General features: G+C 33.0%; 4 protein-coding genes across 4 annotated transcripts; 1 reads left to right on the top strand and 3 right to left on the bottom strand.

Annotated features, from left to right (window-relative positions):
* LOC7488114 (flowering-promoting factor 1) lies at window positions 1–381 on the bottom strand. Its single transcript, XM_002314141.2, has one exon. It carries the CDS (start codon window positions 379–381, stop codon window positions 1–3), a length of 381 nt encoding a protein of 126 aa, XP_002314177.2.
* A 4349-nt stretch (window positions 382–4730) lies between these two features.
* LOC7488115 (serine/threonine-protein kinase PCRK1) lies at window positions 4731–9006 on the top strand. Its single transcript, XM_052455961.1, has 4 exons — window positions 4731–5435; window positions 5583–5854; window positions 6195–6317; window positions 6823–9006. The coding sequence occupies exons 1-4, from the start codon at window positions 5042–5044 to the stop codon at window positions 7384–7386; spliced, it is 1353 nt and encodes a 450-aa protein (XP_052311921.1). The 5' UTR covers window positions 4731–5041; the 3' UTR covers window positions 7387–9006.
* On the bottom strand, window positions 8878–12275 carry LOC7481536 (probable serine/threonine-protein kinase PBL9). Its single transcript, XM_052455962.1, has 7 exons — window positions 12070–12275; window positions 11702–11807; window positions 10753–11078; window positions 10458–10593; window positions 10222–10364; window positions 9977–10100; window positions 8878–9851 (listed from the first exon to the last, which is right to left on the bottom strand). The coding sequence occupies exons 2-7, from the start codon at window positions 11751–11753 to the stop codon at window positions 9415–9417; spliced, it is 1218 nt and encodes a 405-aa protein (XP_052311922.1). The 5' UTR covers window positions 11754–11807; window positions 12070–12275; the 3' UTR covers window positions 8878–9414.
* Window positions 12276–21344: 9069 nt separating this feature from the next.
* LOC7488116 (triosephosphate isomerase, cytosolic) lies at window positions 21345–26392 on the bottom strand. Its single transcript, XM_024608293.2, has 9 exons — window positions 26218–26392; window positions 25984–26059; window positions 25336–25459; window positions 24743–24827; window positions 24457–24589; window positions 24093–24187; window positions 23172–23250; window positions 21785–21867; window positions 21345–21677 (listed from the first exon to the last, which is right to left on the bottom strand). The coding sequence occupies exons 1-9, from the start codon at window positions 26254–26256 to the stop codon at window positions 21627–21629; spliced, it is 765 nt and encodes a 254-aa protein (XP_024464061.1). The 5' UTR covers window positions 26257–26392; the 3' UTR covers window positions 21345–21626.
* Window positions 26393–26710: the final 318 nt, after the last annotated feature.

Genomic DNA, 26710 nt, shown 5'->3' with positions numbered 1-26710 from the left:
TTAACTCGCTGCAGGATCTCGAACTTCAAAGAAAGATCGATTCTTCACGACAATATCATACATGTGGAGAGGTTTGAAGCTATCGAAATCTCGAGGAAGAGAAATGAGATGGGCCGAGTTGTCAGACTTGTGAAATTGCAGAAGGTTGGGCTGGTTGGAGTTATAGTAGCGAGTCCAGCCAAGTTCTGCTAGTCGCTGCTCGAGTTCGGTGTAGGAACGGATCACATGGTTTGCTGGGAGATAGACAAGGACCCTGGGTCTAGCCCCAGGAGCCGTGGCTGTGCCTGGATGGAGTGGCTCTTTCTGCTCGAAAGACTCTCTTGTAGGATTTGTTATCAGGCGAGCCACTCCGTTCTTGTCAAATATCCAAACACCGGACATGGCGAGCGCTGAGAGAGAGGGAGGGAGGGAGATGGCTAGAGACGCAGAGCGAGATTGCAAGATGGGTGCATGTTCTGTGTGTGATGTATAAACATATACTAAGAAGTTGGGAGGAGAGCATGTGACTAATGTGATTTAGTTTCTTTCTAAGACGACCACGATAAGCTTAGATTAGTTAGAATCCTTGAAAGACAGAGGGAGAGAGAGAGATGCAGACCTAGGAAGCGGGAAATGAACAGTACTGTACAATTACTACAAGGCCCTCTTTCAGTGCACTAGGAATTGATCAAAGATTTTTAGTACAAATCTCTGATGCTAGTAGATTGACCCCTATTTAGGCTAGTTTTACACCAGTACTCCGCAACCCAGAATCAATGAATAATATTATTGAGTTCCTGTTATTATATTACAAAATTCAAAGCAAAAATCTAATAGAAGTATTTAGGTTCTTAAGTTTATATATATATAATTTATTCAATCAAGTTATTTAATATAGACGTCTTTATTGACAGTTACGAGTTCTATATCTCTATAATATAATTTGAGTGTTATAAAATTTGAGATAAAATACTTAAAAAAATACACGTTTAAAATTATAATGGGCAATAAAGTTCAACCAAACATCCAAGACCTAATTAGAAATCACACCCTTTCATATATATAAACATATCATGTAACCCATTATATATTTAACTAAATCTGAAATGGTCAGTCCAACCTTTTAGAAGCCTTATTGACATAACTAGTCTTTAACATCAATCTCTTCGTTGGATCTAAGGTATCTATAATGCCCAACAAGGCAATAACTTCAAATAGAAGACTCTTTAGAATCCCATTTAAACTCAATCTTGGACTTCAAAAACAAGACTCTTTAGGATCCCATAAAATTTGGACAGATTTTATAGTAGATAAATTGTCACCATGGACCTGTGTCTCTAAATAGTCTAAAAGTATAGGTTACACACACATTGACTAATATACTCTTGTATGGACACACCAAGGCTCTATAAACAACCTTGAACCTAAGGTAAGGAATCAACCTCTTTAGAAGAAAATAACATCTTATTTTTCTCAAATCTTTATTCTATAAACAAACACAATACAACCTTAAAGGCTCATTTCCTTCATCACCAGTACCAACTTAAACAAACTTAAACATTAAAGGGTCTCCTAGACTTGTTTTGCAAGTGTTTGTTATATTCAAGTTCAGCATTCTCAACTTTTCAATTCATCAACCAACTTCGAAAAGAACATAATCTTTACAAGACTTTTAATAAAACTCATTGATCATGCACTATAGTTTTTTTTTAATCATCATCATTAATACAGGTTTTTCAAGAGTGCTTCAATTAGATAATGTAAATCATGATGTGCCTATTATAAATCTAAGGAAAAAAAATTTAGCTTAGAGATATTGACTAATCAAAGTCTCAATAATTGCCTATAAATATACGAACAATTAGGTAACAAAACACACACCCACACCAATATGATAAGGTTGTTTTAAGTAATTTAATTTTCTTTCTTATATTTTCTATCCATTTATATGGACGGAGGCCATTGCATAAGAGAGTAAATCTTAAAGCAAGACTATCTAGTTATCTCAAAGATAAAAGCTTGAAAATCTTCTTCAAACTTTTCACATGTCATATTTCTTAAATAGTATGGATTCAACTATCATACATCTTTAATTTGATGATGTCAATGCCAGCTATTTTTAAGGAATGATTATAACTATGAACACTAAGTCTTCAAAGATAGGTTCATATATAGATCAAACTAATTCCTATGTGAAGTCATGTGTCATGTTACTCATGAATTCATTAAATAAACCTTAACAAGTTCTTTTCTATCATTAAAGACTATTTTTGTTTTGTTATATAAAATATCTCCATCATTTGAAGTTCATGCTATACATCCCAGAGGTTTTGACAACTTCAAGGTGTTCTTTACACCCTTTTTATACCAACAATCCTTTTTGAAGTGCTATTTTCTATTTTAGTTGTACATTATATAGTATTTTTATTTCTTGATTCAGACTTCTTTTGTCTTTGACTCCCACTAGAGCCATGCTCGATTGATCTTCCTCATAGCACCAATAACACCTTTGCTTGGTGTGAACTATTAACTCTATACTCCTTGTTCTTGAGCCTATTTTTTTCTTTCAATATAACAACCGCAACATCACTAAAGACTAGATAGTAAGTTGTGAAAATAAAAAGTTGTTTAAAATTATAATAAGTTGCTCATATGAATCATGTAAACTTTGAAGTAGAAGCTCCGAACATTTTTCCTAGATAGTAAGTGTGAAAATAAGAAGTAGAGAACCTTTGTTGACATGAAAAACACTTCGTTATGATAGACACGAATGAATTAATAAGAAAAGATTGTATTAATTAGTGGGTACTAGCTTGCCTAACAATTAATTTTGGCTGAAAATTTACCCTTGTGACAAGTACTTCTCTCATTCACGATGTTAGTTTAATCATTTCTCATCAACAGTTATACATAATTTCCAAATAGCTTGCTTATAATTTAACAAAAGTCTCCAATGACGCTATGTATAAAATAGATAGATGGTACAAAGGCCAGATGCATGGTGATACCAGGTAGAAGGTTTTTTAAAAAGGCTAAGCTTAGTATGATTGTAAGACTTAAAGGATGTCAAGTGTTAATTATGATCTCTTCTTTCATTAAATGCATCCACATTGTGTATAGTTGTACATATGCTTTGTTAAGTTGAGTTATTGATGAACACGTATTGTTCATAATATTAAAGAACAATTAAGCTAACAAATGATATTTCAAAATTCAATTAAGCTAACAATTAAGCAATTATTTTACCAATAGCATCTCCTCATTGAAACTCTTCAAGTACGCACGTATGAATTCACCCTATGACTGGATAACCCCAAATAGTTATGTGGAGCTTTTCTTGATATGCATGTTTGTATTGAAGAGTGTCACTAATTTGACATAATATATTATAATTCAATCTAATTTTTTTAAATAAAATAATATTATTTAATATTAAAAAGTAATTGACATAATAAATTTCCGTGATATATATATATATATATATATATATGTGTGTGTGTGTGTGTGTGTGTGTGTGTGAGAGAGAGAGAGACCAAATCAATATCTAGGTATTTTAAATTATAAAATCGACAATAACTGTAATTTAAAATGCAATCCCAGATTACTTATCATGTTGACTTTTTTTTCTTATTTTATTTTTTCTGGAAAGCAACATTTTAATTAAAGACATGGTTGATCTACTTTTTTTCTTCTTCTTCACATCTTTCTTTCTTTACAACAACAACCATTGGCCCTTGAAATTGTCCTCCCTGTTAAAATTGTACGGCTGCGCAAAATGGACCCGGTCTATATACAGGATGGTGCATTTTAGCCATCGAAAATCAAATAGAAAACATTATTATTATTATTATTATTATTATTGATTGGACAGTAAAGAAATTCCATTCCAATTTGTACATCAATTAAGATTAAACTGTACATTCTTTATATTGACTAGTATTGTCAGAGAAATTTAAAAGATTTTCCTGAATACTGACTCTAAAATCTCTAAGATTTGAACTTAATATTATTATTATTATTATTACTGTTATAAAATTAATTCTTGTTACTCATTTAAGCGAGGAATTAATATGCTGACCCGTTCAGGTGCTAAGCTGTTTTTTTTATCTAAAATTATAAAACCTAACTAACTCAAGATGTACATAAAAAAATAAAATAAAAACTCGTTTTATTTATAGTTTTAAAATTCAATGGTAGAGTCGACCTAGCATAAAGCCAGGAAGAATAGACCTCCAATTTTTTTTAATAAAAAATCATCAAAGTAAAAAATGAATAACAATTTCAAATGTTTTAACAAAAATAAATTTAGAAATATATTTAATAAAAACCGACTTATTTTTTTTAAAAAAACAAATGTGGTATAAATCATAATTTATAAATTAAAAGTTAAAAATCTGAACTTTTGATCAAAATTTATAACATCAAGAAAGATATTTTCTATAGAAAATACTTGTAACTATTTTTAATTAAAAAAGAGTAATTTAAATCAATTTATAAAATCCGTAAAAAAATAACTTTAATTGTCCATTTCGAAAGTACAGTGGATCCAAGATGGACCACCGGATGTATCAAAACCAAAACCAATGAAGGACTTTAGCATCCGGTGGTCCATCTTGGATCCTTTTATTTATTTTGTTTAAAAATTATTACTATTGATAATACAATATAATATAATATAAAAAACAAAGCATGATCCTTAAAAAAAAAAAAAAAAAAAAACAGCGGTTAAACCCCTCAACTAATAAAAAGAGAAGAGAAGACACCAAACATCAAAAATGGTTGGCCATACAGAAATAGAAGAAGAAGACAGAACAACGACGACTCAGCAACCACTGATCTCTCTCTGTCTTCCTCCTGCGCTCTTTCTCGTGATCCACTTCCTCACTTTTTTCTACCAATTTAAATGGGTCCGTCCCCATCTATCTCTCCTTCCATTCAAAAGCCTTACCAAATTACTATTTTAGTCATTCCTCCTCTCACCCTCTCCTTTTGACCCCTTCCATCTCCCTCATTTCCTTAAAAACTTGTGTTTTTCTTCTTCTTTTTTTTTGGATTCGGAATAATGAAGTGTTTTCATTTCTCGAACGGGGAAAGAAGGGAAGATGAAGACGCCCCGGTTTCGAAGGTATCCAGAGTATCCTGGGCCAGGTCCTTGAGCGTGGCGTCCAGCAGTCTTGATACAAGGCGGTCCGAGCTTGACTCAGACAGCTACTGCTACTCCTCTAGGGACTTGTCTGACTCGGTTGGGCTCTTCGAGTTACTGAGTCAGAGAAGAGCTAATGATTTGCGAGTCTTCGGTTTCTCCGAACTCAAATCTGCTACTAGGGGGTTCAGTAGAGGTTTGCTTATTGGGGAGGGAGGCTTTGGCTGCGTTTATAGAGGCGTCGTTAAAGTTCCAGCTGATCATGAATCAGGTTCCAAGATGGATGTTGCTATAAAACAGTTGAATCGTCACGGTTTCCAGGCATGCCTTCCTTGTTATAACTTATAATTGAGTAATTAACAGTGTTTAATTTAGAACGTCTAATAGTTAAATAAAAATGGGGTTTCTTTTTGCTAAATGATTAATGAAATTTGTGTGTTTTTGGATAATTTTCTTCTAGTATTACAGGGGCATAGGGAATGGATTAATGAAGTGAATTTCTTGGGTGTGGTTAAGCATCCAAATCTTGTTAAATTAGTGGGGTATTGTGCTGAAGATGATGAAAGAGGGATTCAAAGGCTTTTGGTTTATGAGCTTATGCATAATAAAAGCTTAGAAGACCATTTATTAGCGAGGGTATTACCCATAACTCTTCCGTGGATGACAAGATTAAAAATTGCCCAAGATGCAGCTCGCGGGTTGGCTTACCTTCATGAAGAAATGGACTTTCAGGTATTATATATATAATGTTGTGTTGCTTTGGTTATAGAATCGTAAACCTTTCAAAGCCTTTTTCTTTTTCTTTTTTCTCTGTTTGCCATGCTCAAATTACTGTCTATCCGTGAATTGAGTTTTTTTTTTTAATCTGTTGGTGTTTTTAAAAATTTACAATAATGGGAATTCATGCTTTCTATAGATTTTCGTTATTTATGAAATTTAGATGTGATCCTTGCTAATTGACAATTCTAGAGATTTTCCCTCGAGTTCTGTCAGGTGTCTACCGTGGTTTGTAATGTATTGCATTGTTTTCTCAGCTGTTTGTGTGCTTATGGTTTGCCATGCATTGGAACAGCTAATATTCCGAGATTTTAAAGCGTCTAATGTTCTACTAGACGACGACTTCAATGCAAAGCTCTCGGACTTCGGACTGGCTAGACAGGGACCTCCTGAAGGACTCGGTCATGTTTCAACATCAGTAAGTAGTTCCTTCCTCTTCCATGCTCTCTTTTTTTTAAAAAAAAAAAAAACCTGGCTGAGTATTTAAGATGAATCAGTTCAAACAAAGAAAGATAAATAAATAAGAGATTTTCAGATGGAAAGACATTGATTTTATGTAGATTTTGTTGATGAAACTCGATGATATGAGAATAATATCAAGAGCATCCCGGTCTTTCACTGTATTTTCATGCCTGTTCCTGTTTGAAAGGTTTTGATCACACATGGAGAAATACATTAGTGTTATTGTATTGCACCATTGTACCTAGTTAATATCATACAAGTGGAAATTTTGTAATGTTGTTGGTGGTTATATCTTCTAGCAGATTTATACCTGCTCAAGTGCCATTGATACACTAGTTTATAGAATTTGAGTTGATCTCTACAAAAGCAGCATGCCTCTTTTTTTTTAACTAATCCTATAATTTTACTGTTAAGCAGAACTAGTTACTCTCTAATTATGCATTATAATTACATTGTTAAAGGTTGTGGGCACAGTGGGTTATGCAGCTCCAGAGTATGTTCAGACTGGCAGGCTTACTGCTAAGAGTGATGTATGGAGCTTTGGGGTGGTTATGTATGAGCTTATAACAGGAAGGCGAGCAGTTGAGAGAAACCTACCTCGGGGTGAGCAAAAGCTCTTGGAATGGGTAAAACCATTTGTATCCGATTCAAAGAAGTTCCACCTTATCGTAGACCCACGACTGGAAGGACAGTGTTGCATCAAATCAGCTCAGAAACTAGCAGCCTTGGCAAACAGATGTCTAGCAAAGCAGCCCAAGTCCCGCCCTAAAATGAGTGAGGCAGTAGAGATATTGGGAAACATAATCAGTGAGACTTCATCTCAAGATGAAGGGATCCCTGAACCTGTCTCTGAAATTGAGGAAGTTAAGGAAGAGGCCACTGGGGAGACGGGGGCCGAGTCTACCAAACCGGGGAACAGTTACCGGAAAAAAGTTTTCTACATAAGAGAAATGGTCAACTTGAGAAATAGATCCACTGGGAAATTAGATTGGAGAAACTGGACGCCACGATTGGTTAGAACTTAGAACTTCGAGATAAGATTTCAGTTTCTACCAGTAAATAGAAATATGCACACGTCCTAACTCCCTAGGAGAATGGCAAATGAATGGGGGATAAATAACAAGGTGAATATTTCACATGCAATCCAAACAATAGGAAGGGCAATGATCATCTTTTTATTTTTGCAAGATGGCTGTAATATAGGTTTGTCGTGCCTTCAAAGCTGCGTGGCATGCATGTGATATTGCAAGGCACAAATTCACATCTCCTCTGAAGGATGTAGTTTTGCCCAAAGATGGATGGTGATATCTGATGCACTATGAGGTTTCTATTTTCCATTTCCTTGGCTTTCCTTGTCTTCGCGTGTGAGAACTGATTTGGGATCCTCTGGCAGAGCTACTCTTGCGTATTTTCTAGAGAGGCTCTAAATGTGACTGCACTCTGTAGAATTACTATCTGGCTGATCGGCCGGTTTCATTCCTCCCGCACCATCAAGCCCGCTTCTCCCCGGTCCCCAACCTGGTCCGCTACCATGTATAAAAAAACTTTTTCAAAATTGCGGATCATTGTTATTTGTCTCTTCATTGTCGCATCATGCATGACATTTTCATTTTATCTCCCCAGATAAACACACATTTATATTATTTCCCGATAACTTGATCAAATACATTAGCTTGAACCCACTCCTCCCAACTACATTAGACAACTCCCTGATCTGGTGAGCATGTCTAGTCTGATCGTAGGCATTGACGAAAGACATGCAGCATGGTTTCCTCAATGAGCACATATAGCTGCCAATCATTTAGCTTGCTGTTTATTAGAGAAATAAGTACTTAAACATCAGATTTTCCGCTTCAGGAATGGGCAATTGCACAGTAGCACAAGTAACCTGGAAGGGGGACACAGAGCTACATTGATCTCACAACATCTTGCATAATATATGGCGCAATCTAGCCATCCGTTGGTGCGCTTTGTTAGGGTGTCAAGAACATGGGTCCCGTGATCAACATTAAAACAGATTTTCCACAACCTTAAAACTCAGGGCTCTCATGCACTATCTGATATTTTGCCATGTTGGACTAACTGTTGCACAGCTCAAAAATCAAAAGCTTCATGGACTTTAACCACATAGCAATAGTATCCACGTGTGCCCCCTTGTTTTTCCCCCCAACTTTCCTAGTGAAGTCTAAGGTGTGGTTGACATTATTATCTTCAACTTTCCATTCTCTCCTTTTTTTCTTCACTTCTCCAAGTATATTCTATAATGCTTGCCAAAATTCAGTTTTATTTCCAAATTTTAGCCATACTTTGCACAGCATGAGTGCATTAACTATGTGATTTGGTTATATGGCTACCGAATTCGATAATAATGTTATCATATGATCCGATTGCTATATTACAGAATTAAATAATACGATGGAGTTTTTTTTGTTGCAGAACTAAGGGAAAATCTCGCACTTAATTCTGCACAAAGCCGGAAAAAAAAGCAACGCTTTCCCTTTTCTGAGCATTGTACAAGTCACGAGAAATACAACGGTGCATTCACAGCTTTTGTACTGGCACATAATCACAGCTTAGATGAAGTGATCCACCGAACATTAAACATATCTTAGCTTCTCTGTTTTCTTTTTTAAAAAAAAATCAAACGACCGACCGCAACACATCTAAAGGTATTGTTGACAGATCCATATGGAAAGGAAAAAAAGGAATACTAACATTAAATACATCAAGTACAACAAGCCAGGCTGGGATAAGGAAACGGGAGCTAACTATATATGGTCCCAAAGCTCTTGCCTCTCTCAGATTCTCCACTCCGAAGCCGTTTCCAAGTGCTGCAATCTAAAAGACAAGCATCATCGAAAGCACTCCTCTTCCAGGCCGACCTGGAAATTTGTCAGCAGGACTTTGAATACATTAGCCAAAACAAGAAACTATACAATCATTGGATGAATATACGTGAACTGGTGCCAAGGTCCCCACGTGAGTTGCAAAACTGCCAGCACTGTATTAAGAAATGAAAAGATGCAGCTGTAGTCAAGTTCCATGATTCTATTTCACGCATAAAGCGGGGATGCAGAGGGCCGAGGATATGCAGCAATACTCCCTCCACCAGTTGCATCATTGGCACTTCGTCTACGTATTCGGGGCTTGTTGCCCACATGGCCATTGGCAGTACCAGTTTCTTTGGAATCCTGGAGCTGCTCCAATGCTGTCACAACCTCATCCATAGTTGGTCGAAACTTGGTTTCTATGGATAGGCAACGTAGCGCAAGGGTAGAGACCTTATAGGCAACATCCATTGAATACTGACCTTCAAGACGACTATCTAGGATGCGAAAGATCTTGCGTTTGTTTGCTAGATAGGGTTTAGCCCATTCGACAAGATTGTGCTCTCCAGATGGGCGATTTTTATCAACTGCTCTCCTGCCAGATAACATTTCTAGCAAAACAACTCCAAAGCTATAGACATCACTCTTGGCAGTTAGATGCCCTAGTTAGGAAAGAAGAGTGGCCATCAGAAATGAGTAAAAAACAATGGCCTAAATTGACAGAAAAGTATTAGACAGGACAATTATAATTAAGCCATGGGAAAATGCATCTGAATTTGATTAATACCTGTAGCTAGATATTCTGGAGCAGCATAACCATAGGTCCCCATAACCCTGGTAGATACATGACTCTTGTCACCAGTCGGCCCATCTTTGGCCAGCCCAAAATCAGAAAGTTTTGCATTGTATTTCTGAAAAAATAATGCAAAAGAAATTCTTAGAAGCACAGATAGAATGTGAAAAGATTTTCTGAAATCATCAAATAAAACCATATCATGGAGTATGAAAATCTGCTTCACCCATCGCCCATACCGAATCAAGCAGAATGTTAGAAGTCTTGAAGTCCCTATATATTACTTTCGTTTCAGCACTATGAAGAAATGCAAGCCCCTTTGCAGCACCAAGAGAAACCTTCATTCGGAGGTTCCAAGAAAGTGGTTGGAAATAAGAACCTCCTGGGGCAGCAGCAGTTTAAAGGTGTAAATTTCAAATTATTGGTAACATCCATTTTGGCTTAAAAATTTCGAGATAAAACAAGAATAACTCACTTCTAAATAAATGATTTTCCAAACTGCCTCGAGGCATAAATTCATACACCAAGAGTCGGTGTTCATCCTCTAAGCAATAGCCAATCAGCTTCACAAGGTGAGGATTATAGAGCTGCCCCAGATAATTTACTTCCGCCTACAGTAAAAGCACGGGATAAGTGAGCCTCTAAACCCGAAACTAGAATAAACTTGGCTTAATTATGTCCAACTCTACAGTCACAATTTTAATTTTTTCTGACTCCAGAAAATATCCCCGCTTAATACGGAAGTGAAAGGAACGAGAAAATGAACTCACCAGCCACTCCTTGTGACCTTGGAAACCATCTTGGTTAAGCCTTTTCACCGCAATAACCATTCCAGTTCCAGGCTTGGCAGCAGAAAATGTTTGCTCATCAATCCATCCCTTAAAAACAGAACCAAAACCACCTTCTCCTAGGACACTATCAGGACGGAAATTCCTGGTGGCCATCTTGAGATCAGAAAAACTGAAGCTCTTCAGATTAGAGGATTGCAAGATCTCACCCTCACTCCGAGGAGTGGGTGGCACTGAAAGAGATGAGACCTTGCTACTCGTACTGCTCAGATCAGTCCCATATGTGCTAGCATTCTTTGAACTCAACCCTGCATCTCAAGTAAAAATATAAACTCTACATAAATTGATTGCCGCCACCATATCACTAAACAATTTCCAGTGCTACTTTTAGTAAAACAACAAGTGACATTACTTATGTAAGATAAAGCCTTGATTGAGCTGATCATTTTGCCTACACTGAAGTGAACCTGAGAAGCCTTTAAGATTCTACCTCCATTTATTTTCATGTTATTTGCCAGCAACCCAAACAGACCCCACTGACAAATCGGGAACATAAAACTTGTCCAATTTCACAGAATTAAAGTTCTCAACAAAACTATACCAACCCAAAAATAGTAAAAACCTAGTTATCCAAAAAATTAAAAAATCAATTCCACTTCCAAGCGAACATACCACATTTGGATTCAAAACCCACACTTCATTTTAGCTCAAACCAACTCACCTTTCAGAAAATAATCAATTATATTCAGAACCTGATCAGGTAATGAATGGGAAACCAACAATAACCTAATCAGGTAAAAAAAAAAAAAAAAGGTGCACAAAAATATTCAGGGAAATCAAACTTAAAAAAGAAACAGCCATAACCACTGAAGCAAGATACATATATGTTCGTGGGGTTCAATAGAAAAACAGTAAGAATTAGAGAGAATACCTGTGCTGCATGAGCTCTCAGCTTTAATTTGGGCACTCAAGCAAATCCCCATCAAAATTAAATCAAGAACCCAAGCTAGATACCCTTTTGAAACTTCTCTGCCTTCCTACAGATCAATCAAATCAAAGACTTGAGCTTTACAAACATTGAAAGGAACGATGTTTCAAAAGTACAGCAGAAGGAGCAGATCTAGGTGTGAAAACAAAACACAAAAAATACTCCTTTTTTCCAACAAAAGCACCCTTTTTTTGCAAAAAAGAAAGAACAATCAGAGAAAGAAAAGCACCAATCAAAGAGCAACTTTTGTTTCTAAATAAAAAACTAAAAGCTAACCCATAAACCAGAACATAGAGAACAAAACAGCCCACCTCTTGTTTTCTTAACTCAACAACTTGTTTTAGTGGAGAAAAGAGGGAGAGGGAGAGGGAGAGGGAGAGGGTGAGCTGACCAGGTCGGAGCTAAGCTCTTTAGTGTTTGATTGGTAGGAGGCAATAAGAAAGGATAGAGGGATAGCATTAATGGCGGGCTGGTCCCGCTTTTAAGCACAACGTTATGTTAAGTTTGTCTTGCCATCTTGTTCACGCATTCATGGGGGAAAAATAACAGGTTTTGTTATATATAAAAGTTTTAAAAAATCAATAATACTGTAATTATATAATTATAGTAAGATATTTAAAATATTCCATTTCTATTCATTTAAATTTCTAACTATCAAAAAAACTATTATAATATTTATATTAGAAAATTAAAAATAAAAATAAACTAGAAAAACTACGGTAAAAAAAACTAAAATAGTATAATAATACAGAATTTAAAAACATAAAATTAACTGGAAAATACTTATTTTTCTAAAAACATGACTGAAATGCTTTTTATTCTTTTGTCCTATTTATTTATTTCTCTAACTCTAGGAGTGGGATACAGTTGAGAGTAAGGTCAGAGAAGATAAGCCTTTAAAGGGAGGCTGCTCCCTACCATTACCATTCAAGGATCAACTCTCAGCCATTGGATTCTGTTTCTCTGACTGAATCCTACAGTCCACAGACAGCTAAGCTTGTGCTGCTTGCTGTAGCTGGCTTGGCTTGGCTTAGTATACATGCAGCGGCTTTGGAATTCAGCAGCAGCCTCTCACTGTATCAGTCAGCGGCACTTTCACTGGCTACTCGCCTCTTTCTTTCTTTGGATTTTTTTTATTTTATTTTATTAGTAATGGAATGGAATCGTACAATATCTAGTCAATATTTAACAAGAACATGATATGAGAGGAGATCATGGATTAATCAGCATATAATCAAGCAAACAATTAAAATTAATTATCTGTTAAGTTAAATCTTAATTATTTAACCCCTGTAGTCAATTATTAATGCAACTCTCTTTTCTAGATAAACTCTTGTTGTACTAGCAATCATTAGCCATGTTTTTTTTTAAATAGTGTTTAATTATTATTTCAAAACCGAGAAGATATAAATAGAAATAATTTGGATAAAAAATAAATCTTTTTAAAAAATTTTATTTTTAAAATAATATAAATTCACTCTAGAATTAAAACATGTTTTTATAGTTATTTACTTATTTATTTTTAGCCAGGGTTTGGCAATAATCACCATGATTCATTTTGCGTTGTGTTGTGCATGTTCTAGAATCTTAATAAAATATATTAGCACATTTATTCATAAATTTTATACGTTTATGCTTTATCGGGAAGAAAAAGAAAAGAAAATTTAGAGGTTCTGGTTCGTGAAAGAAGGCACGATGATGGTTCCTTGGTCACGTGCAAGGCACCCCGTGACGATATGGGTGAAATGCAAGTTGCGCACCAAAACAAGCGTCCACAGCACAAGTTGGTTTCTTTGCTTCTTCGTTTTATGTCCGCCATGTGAGGTTAAAGCTCCACAGTTTTTTTTTTTTTAGTTTAATATGGATATTCGAGCCAGCTTGCGCGTACCTCGACTAATCCCACGGGCCTTGAAGTTAACGACCATGTAAGCCTCTAATGGTTATCATATAAATTTTACTTTAATTAATTTGATTTGATTCTTTTACTTTAATTTAATTTTTTTATATTTTCAAATTGTTTTGATGTGTTAATATTAAAAATAAATTTTAAAAAATAATTATTACTATGATATCAAATTATAATCCCTATATCAATATTAAAAAGGTGAGTGGACTCCTCTCCTTTTTTTTTTCTCTTTTCTTTTTTAAAATCCTTGTATCCAACATTTTATGCAATGACATGGATACAGATATTTAGACATTTCGAATAAAAAAAAAGGAAAGAAAGAAAGAAAATTGCGGAAAGTAGTTGAATCTGGTATGGGTGTTGCATGTTAATCACTCGGTGTTGGATGTGGATTCCAAATCAGATCAACATAGACTTTGCCAAATTATGTACACTAGGTGACAAGTTTTTCTTGTTCTTTTGGTGTATTTGTTAGTGCGGAGTTTTTTTAAAAAAAAAACAAAAATTATTTAAAAATATATTAAAATAATTTTTTTAAAATTATTTTTATAGCAGTACATTGAAATCATATAAAATTATTAAAAACAATTAAATTTATTTTATTTTCAAGTTAAACACATTTTTAAAATATACTATCTTTCACACATAATATCAAACAAATATTCTTCTTCTTGTTATTTAAAATAACAAAAAACTAAATAGGAAAGAGTTTTTAATCTACCCCTCCCACTACAAGATTTAACAGTTTTACCGACGGAATTTTTCCGTCGGTGTAAGACACATATTCCATCGGTAATTATATTACCGACGGAATCAAAGACGGAAATGATCCGTCGGTGAATCGTTTGTCGGTAATGTTTTGTCCGTCGGTAAATCCGTTGGTAATATAATTACCGATGGATTTACTGACGGAACATACACGTCGGTAATAATTTTTTTATTACCAACGGAATTACCGAGGGATTTACCGACGGAATTACCGACGGACGGATTTACCGACGGAAATTCCGTCGGTAAATCCGTCGGTAATTATTGAAAAACATTTTTAAAAAAATCATTTTATAAAATTATAAAATAATTAAATTAACATAAATTAACACTGTATAATATATACTCAAAATGCTTGGAAAAAAGAATAAGAAAATCAATTCAAACAAATTTGCAACAAATAAATAAATAAATTAATAAATTAATTCAACTAAAAAATTAATTCATATGAAAAAAATGAAGTTGCAATTGCTAAAAATTTAAAAATCCTATAAATAAATCTACTAAAAATTGATCTCATATGAAAAAAAAAATCTCACAACAACATTTATACAATTATTAAGAACAAAAACAATTAAAAATAAAATAAAAAACAAATATAGTGAAAAAAATCATGAAAAAGGAAGAAAAAAGAAAAATCTTACCTTAATGTAGTTGCAAGTGAAGCTAAGGAGAGAAAAAAAATTTCATTAAGCATATTAATTAAAAAAAAAACTAAGAGGATAAAAGAAGAAAGAAGAAGAAGACATACCCAAGCATGGAGGAAAAGAGAGGGAGATGAGGAGAGAAAAGAAGAGAAAGAAATAGATAAGAAATGATGTTTTTAACATAAAGTGAAGAAGAAGAAGAAGACATACCTTAATGATGTTTTTTACATATAGTGAAGAAGAAGAAGAAGAAGAAGAAGTAGAAGAACAAGAAGAAGAAGAAGAAGAATAAGAAACGGCTCTGTCTCTTGTGAAATAAGGGCATTCAGGTTTTTTATTGGGACGATTTACCGACGGATTTACCGACGGATAATTAAATATTAATATTTTTTAATTGTTCCGTCGGTAATTCCATCGGTAATATTTAATTTAAATTTTCAATTTCGTAAAATTTTTTCAGAAACCGCCAAAAATTTACCGACGATTTTTCAATCCGTCGGTGATTCCGTCTGTAATATTTAAATGAAAATTTTAAATCAATTGAATTTTTTCAGAAAATCACCAAATAACACCGACGACTTTTCAATCCGTCGGTGATTTACTCTCTGGAAAATACCGACGGAATTTTCCGTCGGTGATTCCCTTTGTAATTAACATGATGAACAATGTTCACAATTTACCAACAAATTTACCGACGGAATTTTTTCCGTCGGTAATTCCGTTGGTAAAAATGACACGTCATCATTTTTTTTTTGCTTTGTTTTAATTTTTTTTCCCACGGTAATTCCCTCGGTATTTCCGTTTGTATTTATCAATTTTCTGGTAGTGTCCTCGTATAACATTATTAAATGTAATAATATTTTTTTTCCTTTTTTTTTTCCAATCTATGTTTTTTTTTTCAATCTCAATTATATAATTTAATAGTATATTTATTAGAGATTGGACTTCATAATATTTTTCAAATTAGTATTTATAAGGTTATTATATACTCATGACCCAGACCACAAGTTTAACAAGTTAACTTATTTGACTTAAGTTTTTTTTTTAGTTGATTTTTTTTAATTTTATCCTTGAACATCAAGTTGATTGAGAATTAAACTTCATGATTTGTTTTGGTTTACTTTCTACGAGGTTACCCCCATCTCATGACTCGATCATGGGTTTGACAAGTTAACCTTAGTTGACTCGAGTCATTTTTTGTGTGTCCTTTTAAAAAAAAAAATTCAATTTTCATCTTTTAACATTAAGTTGATTGAGAATTGAGTTTCATGAATTGTTTTAATCTGCTTTTTGTTGGGTTACCATGGTCTTATGATCCGGGTCGCAGGTTTGGAAAATTAACCTGGGTTTATTCATGTTATTTTCTTGGATCCTTTTGTAATTATTCCTTTCTAGTTTCATCTCTCAATATTGGGTTCATGAGAAATTAAGTTTCGTAATTTGTCTTGATTTATTTTTTATGAGATTATTATGATCTTATAACTTAGTATGCAAATTCACAAGTTAATCAAAATCGATCCAATGTATTGTTGTCTCAATGTTTATTAAAAAAATATCTACTTAAATATTTATTTTAAGTTAAAATATATTTTAATCAGTCATTTTATTTGTTTTTAAACATGTCAACACGATAAAGTCATATCAAATTAAATTTGTTTTAGAAGAAATATCAGTATAGCTTAAACATATTTTTTTTACGTTAAGAAAAAAAAAATCAAACTCGTGACAAATGTTTGCGAAAAAAATGTTGCGGTCGGTTTTTTTAAATATAATCCTTCAAAAAAGATTTAATATTATACAAAAGTACATTAAATAAAATAAAATTTCATGAGATGGTCCTTGGATTTTTTTTTTGTGAGATTGCTTACAATAATTACTCATATCTGTGACTGTATTTAAAAAATTATTATTGGTGATCGGGTCAGATTACTCGTATCTCGACTAATCTCACGAGCCCTAAAATTAACGATCATGTGAGTCTCCAATAACTATCGTATTAACAACTATATGACTCGAATCTGAGATCACAAGAAAAACAAATGATCGCTTAAAAGTTATTTACGTATAATGTGCTCCTAAATTGCAAAAATTGGTGTTGCACCATCGTATATGGTAATATTCTTTTTTGTATTTTAGAATAGTAAAAAATACATATAATTTCTTAAATATTTTTTATTCACAGGTGAAAAGCTCTTAGAATGAAATTTAAATATATTTAAATATTATATGAATTGTACAAATCTATTATATTTAAATATATAAATATAATTTAAATATTCATAGGTGAAAAGCTCTTATAATAAATTTAAATATATTTAACATTTTTTAATTGATTAGAGAAAGTTCTGAAACTTGTACTAATCTAATAATTTAAATATTATATGAATTGTACGGAACCTAAAAAAGGGCAAGCAGAGAATGGTAAAGAAGTGATCCTTTCTGTTTTTCCTCTCTATGGATGCAATTATAACCTTACGCTCTACCTCGCACGTGTTGTGCTGTGATGAAATATCGCACGCAGGAACCATACAGAGCCCTTTATGGTTTAGAGGACGTATTTTCCAAGGTTGTGATTTAAGACCATCTTTCATGGAAATTTCCACCTTTTGAAGATGGCAATGGGTAGAAATATTTTGCCTTCATATACTAGTCATGCGCCAGCTTCTTCACGAGTCAACTTAATTTTATTTTTGGTCAATGCTAAAAAAATATATAAATATTGTCAATGCATTCAATACCATTTTAAAAAAATTATTTTAACTTCTTTTTATATATCTGAAAAAACAAAAATTATAGAGACCTAGATGAAGTGATTATTGAGCTTAAATTAATGAAAATCAATTAAAAATAAAAAATAAACCTGAATTAAAAAAAAACTTTTTGATGAATATTATAAAATACCCCAATATAACTCTTATAGTCCAAGAAATACGTTGACACCAAGATATAATTTTTTATTATTATAACTGTACTAACAGATAACTTTCTTTTTTTTTCCCTATAATCTGACGATTTTCTTCCAAGACCGTTTGAAATTGCATTTCAAACAGTGTTCCTATAAAAATAAATTTTTTTATATAAAATTAATATTTTTTATATATTTTTATTATTTTGATATGCTAATGTTAAAAATAATTTTTTAAAAATAATAATAATATATTATTTTAATATATTTTTGAGTAAATATTTTTTTTTTGATATTATGCATTCAAATACCCGTTCTATAATCGTTATTTTACTTTCAAAGACCCCAGTCTGTAGCGTCTATTTCAAGCCTCAAAGCATCCTGCAGTGACAATCACTTCATAAATGTATTGTGACCACGTGAATTGTCTTTTTACTTGCATGGGATTTGTTTTTATATTAGGGAGTTTTCATGCATTGAAATCAACTCTGAATACAGAAAAAATGCGAGATTCTGAATTTTTTTTTGTTTTAAAAATATAAATATAAATAAATTATCATATAAAAATATATTATCTATAATGTCACATAATTTTTTTAATTGGAAAACTCTTAGGGTGAATCTTTTAATAAAAAATCTGGAACCAAATAAGCTGGTGGGTGGTGACGTGCCTAACGAGGGACTTCGTGGGTGTAATCCAAAACTTCACTTTTGCAAACAAAAATTAGTGACGTGTGAGTTGATGTATGGCTTGCGTGGCGTACGTTAAGTATACGGTCAACGACAGGCCCTGGACCATGGTCAGTGCTGTGGCCTCTATTATCACTAAAATAAAAAAATAAAAAAATAAAGAAAGAAAGAATGACGTGTAGAAGCTTCCCATGAGATAATATTATAAACAAGTAGGCTACTTTTAAAACATGTTATTAAAGTAATTAATACAGCAACAATATATACAATAATACAAAGATTAGTTGTCATTATCCAATTTATTTGACTTTTCAGCTGAAAAGTCTTGCTAAATAATAGGACCCATTTGGACCGGCTCCGCTCTTAAGCTGCGTTAACTATAATTAGCTTCTTAAGTCACCCTTTGGGAAGAGATTATTATAGATCGAATCAAAATCTATAGTAACTTAGGTATTTAAACTTATATAGATATAACTAGATAGGTGATCTACGTTGTATGTATTATTGACCGAGCAACATAATTATTTTATTATGATAAAAAAAAATATTCCAATCAATTCTTCTTCAATCAATAACTATATAAATGATCTACGTTGTATGTATTATTGATCTACGTCTAATGAATGATAAATTATGTCTAACTAGTATATAGCTTGCATGTTGAAGTGGAATGTATTTTTAGCAACGGTATTAAATTCAACAAAATTTAGTAATTTATTATCTTCACTTCTAAATCAAGCCAGGTTTCAAAGTAAATTAGTTGGGATTTGATCCAATGTGATATAATAGACTTTGCAAACTAGTATCTTCAGCAAAAAAATGACTTCACTTAACAAAAACAATAAAAAGAATGTTGATTTAATGTTTTTTTTTTAAATTAAAATGATGTTTTAGATTGACACATGTTAAACTAGGTTAACCCACTCGACCCATAACTTAAATCATGGACTTGACCATGTTTAATAATCATGTTTTTGTAATATATTTTTATAAAAATAAAAATTTGCAGGAAAGATAGCGAGTTTTTTTGAAAAAAAAACATAAAAAGATGTGACTCTTAGGCTAAAAGAATAGGGTTGGCACACCTCGTGAACAAAAAAAAAAAAAGCCACCACATGCCTAGTCTTTTAATTTTTTGAACATGTCATCCGTTTTTGTACTTATAAAAAAATAAAACAAATAATGCACTGTTTCTTAGTATAAATTTCGGCCACCGCAGAGATGGCCAGAAAACCAAGTTGAGTTTTTTGAACTAAAAAAATATTTTAAATCTATTTCATCTAAAAACATTTAACAAGTAACTTTAAATCATCAACAAATCAATTTCTCAACTTAAAATTCCAAACAACAACACCTGCAAGTTTGGAACTAAATAAAACTATTTAAAATACAATTCCAAATAACAAATTATTTTTATCGAGACTTGTAATAAGAATCTTAAGATCATATATTTTTTATTTTCTTCAGCAATAATCATTACGTTTGGTCCTTGTATTTTATACCATACAAACAACTTAGTTTGAAATTGTAAAATTAAAATATGGACAAACTATTAAAAAGTAATAAACAAAGAACAATTGAGATTGTGCTAATAAATATGCACGATTTGATATATTTATTTATTGGTCTGAATACATATGAAAAATATTCAATACATATCTAAGAACATCGGATTAAAGTATCTATACTTCATGATTATGTAGAGATTGGAATTAATTAATAATAATGTGGACTAAAACTTCAAAAGATGGAGGAGCTTCTTCTCTCCCCGGATTTCAAACCCTAAAGAGATATGTGGAATCTAGGGCTTTGAGTTTAGTGACAGGTGATCATAAGAAAGAGACAAGATATGTGGAATTTATTGGTGTGATTATTTTATCCACAGACAGAATAATGAGTAAGAGATTAGTCAAAAGAGTGGCACTTCTGTGACTGGGCTTGGAAACGATATGGACGGGCACTTTAAAATTTAAATACTTTTAGGATTTTTTTAAAATTGTTTTTTTTTAATCCTTCTATTTCTACATTTAATTTATTAAAAATAAATTTTATAATTTATTTTAATTTTTTTATAAAATTATAATAATCTCATAATTCAATATACAAATTATATAATTATCATAATCTCTTAATTCAATATCCAAGGTAATTCAGATTAACTCAAATCGATTAAATGTGTTAATATTTTAATATTTATAAAAAAATAATATCATCTTAAATGTTTATCGAGTTAAATTATATTTTTATTGACTATTCAAATTAATTTTAAATCCATCAAATTGATTTCATCATGTTAGGTCAATTCTCATATAATTTTAATTTTTTTTTTCATAGAAAAAAAATACATTAACATATCTATATTTTTAGTACCTTTGCTAAAACCCAAAGCCAACAACGTGGGAATTCGATTAGCATTACAGCATTCAAACTGATGCCCAACGACTATAATAGCTAACATCTCGAGTTCTAACATTGGACTGATATTACCTTTACAACTGGACTGATGATCTCACCTCCAGGATAACCAGGACAACGTATAAAAGTAAGTTCCATGATTTCAAATCCTATATGAAGCCCCGGAATATATATATTTATAGTCAAGATGCAAATAATCAATGCCACGAAAATCAGCAGGTATGCTTTTTGCGTAACATGGCTGTAGGATAAAGATTTACTGCCGAATAAAAAACTGCAATTAATGACTCAAGATAAAACTTAAACCATAACCAAAAAATCCAAGAAAAACAAGAATCAGAATCAAAACCACATAACGCTGCAAATCCTAAGGAGTACAGACCGCGATCTGGCAACATATTTGATTTATTATGTTTTGGAACCATAATGACAAAGGTATCTATCTGTTCCAGAGTGGTCAGAGCACAGAGATACTAGTTACACTAAGGGCATCGCAGGAGAAAAACCAGGAAGGACAGTTCTACCATTTTATCTTCTTCACAGTTGACTCTTCACTGTTGCAGATTTGATGATATCAATGAACTCCGGCTGGCAAAAATGAAAAGATGGGTAAAGAGCCAAACAACAGAGTATTAAAATAAGAAAGCAAGCGAGAAAGAATGGTGATGCTATAAGAAAGCAAGCAAGCAAGCCACCTTGAGAGAAGCTCCACCAACTAGAAATCCATCAACATCTGGTTGTCCTGCCAACTCTTTGCAGTTTGCTCCATTTACAGAACCTACAAACACGTGCAGATGATGCATGAGTCAGTTTCAGCAAGAATTTAATCGTCTCAAGCTTACCAATCTAAATAAAGAGTAAAAAAGATGATTTTTCAGTTTCCAGATCAAAGTTGTTCAGGGTTGTAATTTTTCAAATACAAAACTTAACCAAATACTTGCTATATAAAACATGATAATGGCGAGGACCAGTCTCATTCAAATGTTAAAGTTCAGTTCAGACCTCCTTTTTAGACTTTTGCCTTCGCCATTATTTAAAGAAGTGTTGAGAGAGTGCCAATTAACAACCAGAAGTTCAGAATGGACCAAGCATGCACAGGAACACAATTATGCAATTCAAGCAAAGAATGGACAAGAGGGTGGGCTTAGCAAGATAATTTAGTCCTGGGAGATTGGAGGAAGGGGCAACTTTCTCTAGACAGTGAATGAAAACAGCTTGTTTTGAATTATTATTTGATATTTGAACTTTTGACGAGTAAGCAATATTTATTTGGAGAGTTATTTGCTGTCTCCAATAAGAGCCCTTGTTGCCATTTTATAATTTTATTGTTACATTAATAATAATACCAACATTACTGTATATACAAGAGCTTGATAGTTTTCAATCGTGACTTACCATCTGTCCTTTCTCTACTCAGCTTCCCTTTCTTTTTTATGCCCTTGAAAGCATTTTGAGCTTTGACTTTGTTTTTAAACTTCAGTCTTGGGTTTGAGCTTTGGACTTTGATAATTTTTTTAAGCTTTAAAGCATCTTGGATTTGATTTTGGCTTGTTTTGGGATTTTCATTTTTTGGGTTTTGAAAATGAAAATAACTTAATATATATTTAATCTTTTTAAATGAACTTTAAAATAAAATATAACAAGAAAAATAATAGCAAATTTTTAAGATCTTTGTTTCAAAATTGATAAATTTAAAGACTCCAATGGATATTTCAAATTAAGACCAATTTATTTTAAAAGATAGTCATTAATCAAAGTTGAACCAAACAAGATTAGGTTTTGAAAATTCCAAACCAAAGCCTATTAATTTCAAGCATCAATATATATATTCAATAAAAACCAAGGATGATTAGTTGCACTTAAAGCTACCATATGATAAGTATTAATTTTCCCATTGATGATGTCTTGTGTGAATTTTACCATAAAATTCTCAAGAATACATAGTTTGAGCAATAGTTGTCTAGAAAAAGGACTTTGGCCAAACATCCACAACAATGCGTGGGAAACTTTCTAGTTAGTATCCAATAACACATCTAACAACAGCAAGAGTTCTCATAATGAGTGAAAAAAAGACAAAGTTACCTCCATAGATAATTCTAGTTGACGCAGCAACTTCAGCACCAACATTGTCATGGAACCATTTCCTCAATTCAAGATGGACCTGGCATATCCAATGAATAATGTAAACAATACGAAAAATGATTCAGATAGATTATTTTAGCAATGAAATGGACAAAACAAATGGTATGGGTGGGTTAGTAAAATAATTTATGGAACAAATTTTTTTTTGTGCGCGCGCTAGCAGCGGCTTTAGACTTGACAAGAATTTGGGTACATGTCACCTAGCCTATTTAGTTAAGCGGTTCGACTTTGTTCCAAAAGACTAGGGAAATTGAGAGAGGGAAGGACTTACGGACACATGCATGTCAAGAAGTATTTAAGCTGTTTATCATCATTCAACCAGAGTCCATCATATAGACTGCTTAGATGAAGATCACATAGCTAGGAGAGCAGTACAAAAACATGTATAATCTTTCAGCTATCACAGTGTCGATCTCACAAAACAGCTGATATAAATAACAGCTCCGGCCAATAGACTGAAGAAACCAATAATTTTAAGTTGATATAAATAATAGTTTTTGTTGATATAACATTCTCACACAAACAACTTCAAAAATTGTCAATGACACTTTAGAGAATACAAGAGCTCAAGTATAACATGTATAATCTTTCAGCTAGGGGAGCATTACAATAACATGTATAATCTTTCAGCTATCACATTGTTGATCTCACAAAACAGATGATATAAATAACAGTTCTGGCTGAAAGACTGCAGAAGCCAATAATTTTATGTTGATATAAATAATAGTTTTGTTGATTTAACAATCTCACACAAACAACTTCAAAAATTGTCAATGACACTGTAGAGAATACAAGAGCTCAAGTGTAACAAATTTGCAAGTGTAAATATTGGCAGGACAACTGAACCGATATAGTACTTACTTCTTGAGCCTGAGCAGGTGTTGCAACCTTTCCTGTACCGATGGCCCAAACTGGCTCATAGGCCATAACAACATTGTCCCAATATGAAACATTAGCTGCAGGAGGATATGACACAATAAAAACAAAGAAAGAATGAATAGTTATTTAAATCGAGGTGTAAATGAAAAGGTATTTTGGGAAAGATTTATTTTCCCTTTGTTGAGAAGGACCTATTTTTCTACTAATGCAAGGCATCATTACAAACTAGCTATGCAATAACTTCTCTATAAGCATGGCCTACAAGTAAGCATTCTTGAATCGATACAGAACCAACATTACCAAAAATTTTAATTGACAAACTGTTACCTCAACAATAGGGAATTACCTGCAATTGCTTTTGTTTGTGCAGCCACAACAGCCATTGTAGATCCTGACTCTCTCTGCTGAAGTGTCTCACCGACACATGCAATCACTTTCAAGCCTAAAGAAAGTGCATAAGCAACTTTGTCTCCAACAAACTACAGATGCAGGCATATGAATATGGTTTAAAAATACAGATATATACAGTTGAAACACCAATAAAGAAAAAGCTTAATAGAAGGTATAGTTGTACATGCTAAACAACATATGTTTAGTGTATAAGATATGCACATCAATATCATATAGTTTACCTCATTTGACTCATTTAACAGAGATCTTCGTTCAGAATGGCCCAGAATCACCCAGGGAATGCCCAAATTCACGAGCATCTCAACGCTTTCCACAAGAGACATAGACTTCCCAATAGTCAGGCAACAAAAATGAGAGTAAAAAGATCAAATATATTGTTAGAAAAAGTAAAAGATCTCAGGAACAGATATTCAAAACAAAAAATAAAACCTGTCCCTCTCTAGCTAAAGATCATCTTAAAATTTAACTTGTTCATACAACATTGTTATACCATATCTTGTAACCATCACATGTCAACCAATTGGGATTCTTCTTTCCCATCCAAACAAAACAAACTATTAGTCACAGACATGACATTGATAACTACAAAGATATATAAAAATACTGTTCAGATGATATTGTATATTAGCCCATAAAGCGATGGCAATTGGTAGTCACAGTCCCAATGAAATGGGGCACTAAGAAGGGGGAAATGGAGATAGTCCTTATCTTTAGCACTTTTACATGAAATGGCAATTGGTAGTCACAGTCTCAAGACTAGAACCAGCACCTTTATGGTTTGACCCAAATACAGATTAAACGAGCATTGGCATACCTAATCTCTCCAGTAAAAGCACCACCTCTGCGAACCCAGCAATTTTGGGCGGCTACTTGGAAATCAGGTCGCAGTAAACCTTTTACCACAGGAAGAAACACAAATGGAGGGCTCACAACAACCTCTGCAAATAAAAAAAAGAAAGGCCCGCTGCACCATAAAAAACTAGAGCAATGTGAACAAAATTATAGTACAGCACACAGCTCACAAAGAAAAACAGCAACTTCTTGATATAAAATGAATTTAGGAATGAAGTAAATAAAGGAACTCCATATTGGTTTAAATCCTAAATATAAAATGAAGTTAGGTAATGGCAACTTAGGCCAACGCGTGGCCGCTGACATGCATGGCTTCAGTGTATAAAATCAAATTGTGCCCTTCTTTTTGTTCCAAAAGATTCAAAATATCTGTTCACTTCCATTTTTAAAAAAAAAAGAAGGAAAAATCACGAGAAGATTTATGGATTACCAATGCATCAAATTCAATGATCCCAAATCACAGCTTAGATTGCAAACAGTAACGTGGGGTTCAAACAAAATCACAAGTCCAAATTCAAGTTGAGTTGAATTCTACTTTCCAAACAAAGTCAGATTTCACTAAATGTATGTAATTGATGCAGAGTTGTAAATATGACTTAAAAAAACTTGCCGACATCATCCTCAGATGGAACCTCAGCTTCACTTAACACGGTGACAATCTTCTTCACCTCCTCAGCGGTCCCATTCTGCAACCCCGACAAAAAAAAGAGCAAATTAATCTCAATTAAGACCCAAAATCCATGTCAGAAATACAGTCTAAGTATTTATGGCGATCACAAATTATGATAAAAAAAAAAGGAGCAACAGTAACAAGTAATGGTAAAGTAAATAAAAGCGAGCATACACATTTCCAGTTGCCGCCGACGAAGAATTTTCTGACCATAGTTGAGTGGATTGTGTTCAGCGATGAAAACGAGACAGGTAATCGAGAAAAGAGAGAGAGACGCTTATTATGGATGAGTCTGCTTGACACAACCAGTGCCTTGCCTGTATTTACAGTGTCTGAACCTATTGAGGTGAGTGGCACAAGTTTTGTCTGATGTTATTTTTTTTTTTATTTACCCTCATTTTCCTTTATTAACTCCTCGACCCTGCAGTAAATGGTAATTGGGCGGGTTTCACTTCTTCCATCCTCACCATGTGTTTATTATTTTAGGGTGGACAATGGAGGAAAGGATTATTTTTCCTTCGGATTTGGAGAGGTACTAAGATTTTCCATTGATAAAAGAAAATAGGTTTTGTTTTAGTAATTCCAACTCGATAGTTTACGCTACATTGTATATCACGGGTTGAATTATTATTTTTTTTAAAATAAAAAAATATTCTATATGAAAAAA

The sequence above is a fragment of the Populus trichocarpa genome, chromosome 9, assembly GCF_000002775.5.
Source record: "Populus trichocarpa isolate Nisqually-1 chromosome 9, P.trichocarpa_v4.1, whole genome shotgun sequence".
Lineage (NCBI taxonomy): Eukaryota > Viridiplantae > Streptophyta > Magnoliopsida > Malpighiales > Salicaceae > Populus > Populus trichocarpa.
This window is presented reverse-complemented; position numbering and strand designations above follow the sequence as displayed.

Bases quoted from the DNA above. Each gene is read 5' to 3' on its own strand.
- LOC7488114 (XM_002314141.2), bottom strand. From the start codon at position 381: ATGTCCGGTGTTTGGATATTTGACAAGAACGGAGTGGCTCGCCTGATA.
- LOC7488115 (XM_052455961.1), top strand. From the start codon at position 5,042: ATGAAGTGTTTTCATTTCTCGAACGGGGAAAGAAGGGAAGATGAAGAC. The intron at 5,436-5,582 runs GTTTCCAGGCAT...ATTTTCTTCTAG, and splicing joins AAAACAGTTGAATCGTCACG to TATTACAGGGGCATAGGGAA. The intron at 6,318-6,822 runs GTAAGTAGTTCC...ACATTGTTAAAG, and splicing joins TCGGTCATGTTTCAACATCA to GTTGTGGGCACAGTGGGTTA.
- LOC7481536 (XM_052455962.1), bottom strand. From the start codon at position 11,753: ATGGGGATTTGCTTGAGTGCCCAAATTAAAGCTGAGAGCTCATGCAGC. The intron at 10,594-10,752 runs GTGAGTTCATTT...CTTTTACTGTAG, and splicing joins AAGGTCACAAGGAGTGGCTG to GCGGAAGTAAATTATCTGGG. The intron at 10,101-10,221 runs GTATGGGCGATG...TTATTTTTTCAG, and splicing joins CTAACATTCTGCTTGATTCG to AAATACAATGCAAAACTTTC.
- LOC7488116 (XM_024608293.2), bottom strand. From the start codon at position 26,256: ATGGTCAGAAAATTCTTCGTCGGCGGCAACTGGAAATGT. The intron at 25,460-25,983 runs GCAAGTTTTTTT...TTTTATTTGCAG, and splicing joins TCCATCTGAGGATGATGTCG to AGGTTGTTGTGAGCCCTCCA. The intron at 23,251-24,092 runs GTAAGTACTATA...TGGATATGCCAG, and splicing joins CACCTGCTCAGGCTCAAGAA to GTCCATCTTGAATTGAGGAA.